The following is a 5,988-nucleotide window of genomic DNA, read 5'->3' on the forward strand; positions in this document are numbered from 1 at the left end:
TAAGATGGGCTCATAAATATGTACACATTTGCCTCATGACAAGCACAGCTCCAGCCATCCATTTTCCAAACGGCATTTTTGCATACAAACATCCAAATGTTGGAAGTTGGTCGACCACGACGAACACATAATAAGGCAAGAAAACATTTATTGTCTCACAATGTAGAAATTTGCAAAATGTAAAATGTATGAAAATTCAAGATTTTACGATTACAATTTTTAAAAATCCCTAAATATTCACCGCACACAGAAAGCAGATATATTTTTTAAGTTTCCAGCTCAGGGTTTTTCCATATGAATGTGCCCAATCAATAAATTCCCCGGTGTTTTGATTTTTATTTCAATCAACCCAAACAGACATTTTGTCAAACAAAATGTCTTGGGAGAACGATCCCAGAAGAATATTCTAAACTTTTTGCTTCCATCATGAACACCGGCTCACGACTTGCAATTTGAAAAAAACAGCCAGAAAATGTTTAATTCAGAAAACTGATTTAGGTTGACCCCCCCCCCCAAAAAAACGTACGCATTCAAGAGTGCACGTGTAATTGCACAGTTCAAGAGTCCATAGAAGGAAATACTGCTTTTTATTCCCAATTGCTGTGAAGAAATGAGGAGCTGGCTTCTAAAACGAGCAAATGCCAATCACCCTTCACGTGCACACATTCACACCGACTTGTTTCGTGAAGCTGTTCAACTTTCAGGCAATGAGCATAGAAAAATACTTTTAGCAGCGGCGTTACAAACCGAATAGTACATTTTGTCACCGTAACTTGATAAAATCACGTTACGAGTTGTCCATCATCTGCTTGGATTTGTGCTCTTCAGAGACATCCTTCATTTAAAAAAAACAAAAACACGGGATCCAAAGGGAACCGGCAAGTTTTAAGTGCGCGTTTTGTCATCTTCTCGGAAGACACTCGGCCAGGATGTCGTCAAAAGGGAACCAAGCGCTGGACCGCCTCTGGGGATGCAACTGCAGGAGCAGGACCCCCCCCAAGGGGCAAACCTTGAACCTTCCCAAGCCCCAAAGTGCAACACCCTGAACAAGGGGAGGGTGGGAAAAAAATAAAAACACGTTTGTCCTCAGGAGCCACGTTACGTGGCCCTGCGGGTCATTCAAGAGACCTGACACAAACAATGACAACGCAAAACACATAAAATCTTGTACGATAAAACACATTTCTTAGCTTCATTAAAAGAAAAATCAACCAATTATTTGATACATTGAACAATATTCACTTTACGATGGATATTCGCCAAGCGCCAACAGCCCAAATCTATGAAGAACTGACATGAAAAAAATGTTTCTTTGGGGGTGGGGGCAACAGCACCTCGAGGAGTCTCGACGCCATTCCGAGTATTCTGGACTGGAATCCCTCAAAAACTTGGAATATTCAAACAGTAAAGCGAATTTTAAAGTCAAGTTTAAGACCCCCGAGGTCCAAAGCACAAAGGTGAGCAAGACCAACACCTCGGCGACGTACACAAAAAAATGCACATCCGAGAGTACGCTTGCCACAATCCCATTCACAGCTAGCGGGCGATGCCCATTCAAAGCAGGCGTTCAGTCCAGGAAGTGAGGTCCTCGCCCGCCCGCTGAGCTTTGGATGGCAAACGCCAAGATGGCCAAAAGCGGAATGGGTACCAAATCGCGGCTGGAGACGCTGGTCACTTTGGAGGAAGGAGGAAAAAGGTTCTTTGGGCAACCGGTTTGAACTCACTGGTGTTCCCGAGACTCGTAGAGCAGCTTGGCCGCCTGCAAAAAAAACAAAATGCACGCCAAGATTTGAGGGGTTAAAGCGAGCGGGCGGCCGGGGGACCCGATCGGATGCGGTTGTGGGACCTTGTGCATGGCCAGCAGCCACAACTCGGCCACCTTCTTCTCTTCTTCGCCGGAGGGGGCGTCCAGTCGCAGCAGCTCAACTTCCTGAGAGCCAGACGGCTTGTACTTGACGAGCATGCCCGTGGCATGCGGGGACGTGCCTGCGCGCCAGCAGATATGCATCATTAGGCTTTTGCACGGAGGGTAATCCATTGCGAGACAAATAAAAGCTTTTCTTCTCCTTCAGTAAGTGACAAAGTGACGATTGATGACGCCACAAAGATCTGAATGCGTCTTCAAAAACCAACAAAATACCTTTAGCTTTCAATGCTCACATTGCACAAGTGACAACGATTTTGCCGATTAATGGGGGGCCAACGACATCACGACAGGGCTTTAGCGCTCACGCTGGCATGGATAGAGAGCAGCCCGGCGCGCCGTACCGGCCCGGCTAACAGACGCGCCTCTATGGCGGCCGGGGTGGCGCGGGCGAATGCCAACACCGGTGTTAATGCCAACAGTGGACGGAAAGCAAAAACCACAAATAAACCCCAAAACGAAACAAAACAGACACTGGGATACACCTTTAGCATTAGCATCAGTGCTAACCCCGGACAGAAGAGAAAGAAAATGACAAGAGTGAGAGCGTTGCCACAAAGTTCTTCAAAGTGATGACGCACAGGATGCTGCTCACGCATTTCCAAACAAAAAGGCATCACATCACGTTCAACGCACGTTTAGCATTAGCGTCATCGCCAAGACTAGACGGGACGAGACCACTGCCACAAAGACCTTAAAATAGAACGCTGCGAACCACGCTCGCATACGCTTCATCCATCCATTTTCCGATCCGCTTTATCCACCTGCATGATGTCCAAGTGAGTGGACGCCAAATGCAATTGTAGAAGTGAGAGGTGGCCTGGCGGACGTGTGAAAGGAGCTCCCGTCGCTCACCTGTGGGATTGGTCGCGTCTGTCAGGACCTGTATGCTGATGATGCGAGACAACTCCACCTCAAAGTTGTTTTCTCCGTCCAGGAACAAGTACCTGACAAGCGGAGCAAGTTAGCAGCCAAATAGTTTCGAACCTTTGCCACAAACATTACTGAGCGCGCGCATTTGGAGGTCTCACAGCACCCCCCGGTGGCCACAGTGTGCACATCACCAGGTACCACACAAACTTAGAAGCTGAAAATAATGCCCCCCCCAAAAAAATATTTGTCATTCCAAATTTGAGCTGTCGAACAGGAAAGACAACGATTTTTTTTTTTTTTTTTTTTTGCTGACTGCCCTACAACTGCAGGAAAAATGTGAGGGAAATAGAAAAACCAATGGGCTACAATTTTTCCACTGTTTGGTCGTTTGAATGGTTTTACAATAATTTGAAAAAAATGCAGAATCACAAAAAAACAATTTTGCTGCAGAATAACTTATGAATATTCCTTTGTTGGGGTCATGAATAAAAACGGTTACCTGTGGTTGATGGAGAGGCGGGAGGTCATAGTTGCACACCCGTCGGACGTTCCCAGAGTGACCAGGAAGGGACTTCCTGTACATTTGCGCGCATGCATGGAAGCACACGCACACAAGAAATTATACTTTTTTTTTTTCTTTTTTTTTAAATCGGCATTTAATATTATTTGTCATTGGCTCCCAACTCAAAAGACAAATTGTGCATCCCATTCGGGTCAAGCATTCTGTTTCTATTACTGTGGGGGGAGGGAGAGGGCATAGAGGGCTACCCGTCCCTACGTGAGGGGCGGAGCTATTTACGCACGCACGCGACGCTCACCTGCCACGAGCACTTTGATCTGCTTGTCGTAGAAGTCGCTCTCCTTTTGAGAGAGCAGGCCGCATTGGGAGCACTGCCTGACCGGGTCCACGAAGCTCATGCGGGGCAGCGCCACCTTCTTGCCGCAGCACTTGTCGCAGAAGCAGCGACCGCAACGCCGGCAGTGGTGCTGCACGCCGAAAAGAAAAAATTAGCCGACGTGGCTGAACAATTCATGAATCCATCAATCGATCATACGGACCTTACGCTTGATGAAGTCAAACTTGGTCTCGCACTGCATACATTTTTGACACTGAGGAAGGAAAACAGGAAGCGGCTACACAACATGCTGACCAAGGTGGAAAGTAGTTTCATCCCCGTTCGCACTCCTCACAAGACTTCAATTTCTTTCCTCAACAATTCAGTTGTTATAATGTTGATATAATTTTGAATCCCTTTTACCTTGGTTTATGCACGCCGTTGGTTTCACCAACGATTGGTTTACAAAATACATTTCTGAATATAAGACACCTCAAGTCACTCGCTGTTTATGGAAAAAAAATGATTTACAAATAAATTTGGATCATTAAATTTTCAAAGAAAAACAACGAGCGTTTATGATCTATTTTTGGTTCACAAACATGAGTTAACCAACTCGTTTTCATAGAAAAATGACCACACATTTTTTTTGCTTTAGAAAATACATCATGAAGAGTTACGCGACATTTTAGCGAAAAATCGACGCCGCGTTCGAATTTTGACCTACAGGGGACAGTCTGCAATTGCACACGCACAAGCTCAATGCGGGAAGTCACGGTGAAGGACAGTCAACGTTTGTAAATTGCATTGACATAATTGCTTAAGAGGAAAAAAAAACATTCCGTTAATGATTCTCTGCACTGTCACTTTATAGCGTGTTTGTCTTTGAAGCGTGGAACAAACATTGCGGCACGTGGAACAAACATTGCGGCAGCTTTGCCAAGACAAAGCTTTTTTTTGAGTCACGTCAAATAAGCTCGTCTTTGTCAATGGAACACACGATGTTAAGACGGCCTCTTGCACAAAAACAAATACATAACGTTTTATTTCGACAACAAAAAAAGCTTTTATATTAGTTTGCTAGCTTAGCCGAATAGCGAACTAGTCCCGTCAAATTCACAGCATTTTGCAAGGACCCACGGCGGATTCTTTTTACCCAATTCAAAATAAAGAGTTCCGGTTTACCTGCCACAAAACTAATTCATGGCTGTGCTGATACATTACACGCTACGATTAAATAGTCAAAGTGACAAATGTGTTTCTGTCTGAACTAAACTTTTGAGGCTTTCTTCGATCGTATCGCAAAGGGGTCCGTTTTACTTTGAAAGGCCTCAACAGAAGCGCGCGGTCCACAACAAGCGAACTTGTTTTACAGCAGCCGCGGGTAGGAGAAAAACATTAAAGCCGTGAATTTAGGCTCACTTCTTTGTCGGGCACCCATCTGGGTTCGTCCAGGGAGAATGGACTGTTGAAGGCTCCGTTCTCAGCCACCATGCGTAGGCCGCTTGGGCTGCGGACCAGCTTCTTGCCGTCGGGTACCGAAGACATTTTCGTCGGTCTCCTCTTCGTCGTCTTCGGTGGAAAACTGGTAGTGATTGCGGACACGCCCCCGGTCCCCCGGAGCCAATGCGTACACGCGCATCAGGTCACGTGGCTTAAAGCGCTGCCAGTGAACTGTTTTGCTTTTTTTGGGGCCCGCCGCGCCCAGTCGACACGTTTGCAAACTTTTAAGGATTCGTTGAACATTCAAAGCAAGCTTGTTTACTAGCTGTAGAGAAAACAAGTATGTACCGGGGATTTTTTTTTGTTCAATTACTTTTGGGAAGTGCATTTTTTAGACAACTATGATGTCGTAAAAAGTACAATTACACAGGAATAATATTCGCTTAAAAATAGGGAGGGTGCAATTTCCTTTGCTTCGCTTGCTTTTCTGGCCCTAGTAGGCACACTCAAAAATGTTCTTTAACATCTGCAACGGTCGTAAAAACATGTAAAAGTCTACGAGGAGAATTGGTAATAGCGATAAAACATCTCTAGTAGATTTTGCGTACTTTTAATGCTGCATTTTAAAATATTTGGATTTTTTTTTTATAAAGATTTTGGAAATGGTCATGAAAGACACGATTAGTAATGGCTGCTATCAAAAAATACTTTTGAAATTTTGGAAATTTCCCATTTTCCAAAGATTGACAAAAGACTGATGTTACCAGTCAAAAGGGAAAAAAACTAAACACACAAAAATACTCGACTTTCCGAGCAGCGCTGGTGAAAAAACGGAGTTGTGGAATTGTAAGATGTCGTGATTACTCGCGTGCAGCAGATGGCGCTGAGGGAATCAATGAAACCAGCCAAATG

The 5,988-nt window shown here is 44.9% G+C and overlaps 1 protein-coding gene across 1 annotated transcript; it reads right to left on the bottom strand.

The window, feature by feature from the left end:
• Window positions 1-131: 131 nt before the first annotated feature.
• zfyve21 (zinc finger, FYVE domain containing 21) lies at window positions 132-5,219 on the bottom strand. The gene is made up of 7 exons (XM_086128053.1): window positions 5,056-5,219; window positions 3,857-3,907; window positions 3,616-3,784; window positions 3,297-3,372; window positions 2,780-2,871; window positions 1,847-1,986; window positions 132-1,759 (listed from the first exon to the last, which is right to left on the bottom strand). Exons 1-7 carry the CDS (start codon window positions 5,179-5,181, stop codon window positions 1,721-1,723), a joined length of 693 nt encoding a protein of 230 aa, XP_085984179.1. The 5' UTR covers window positions 5,182-5,219; the 3' UTR covers window positions 132-1,720.
• Window positions 5,220-5,988: the final 769 nt, after the last annotated feature.

This window comes from Hippocampus guttulatus, chromosome 13 (genome assembly GCF_054856545.1).
Source record: "Hippocampus guttulatus isolate MCC_2025c chromosome 13, RoL_Hgut_1.0, whole genome shotgun sequence".
Lineage (NCBI taxonomy): Eukaryota > Metazoa > Chordata > Actinopteri > Syngnathiformes > Syngnathidae > Hippocampus > Hippocampus guttulatus.

Coding starts and splice junctions, on each gene's coding strand:
- zfyve21 (XM_086128053.1), bottom strand. CDS start 5,181: ATGTCTTCGGTACCCGACGGCAAGAAGCTGGTCCGCAGCCCAAGCGGC. Junction 3,785..3,856: donor TTGACTTCATCAAGCGTAAG/GTCCGTATGATC, acceptor TTCGGCGTGCAG/CACCACTGCCGGCGTTGCGG. Junction 1,760..1,846: donor GGCTGCTGGCCATGCACAAG/GTCCCACAACCG, acceptor TTTTTTTTGCAG/GCGGCCAAGCTGCTCTACGA.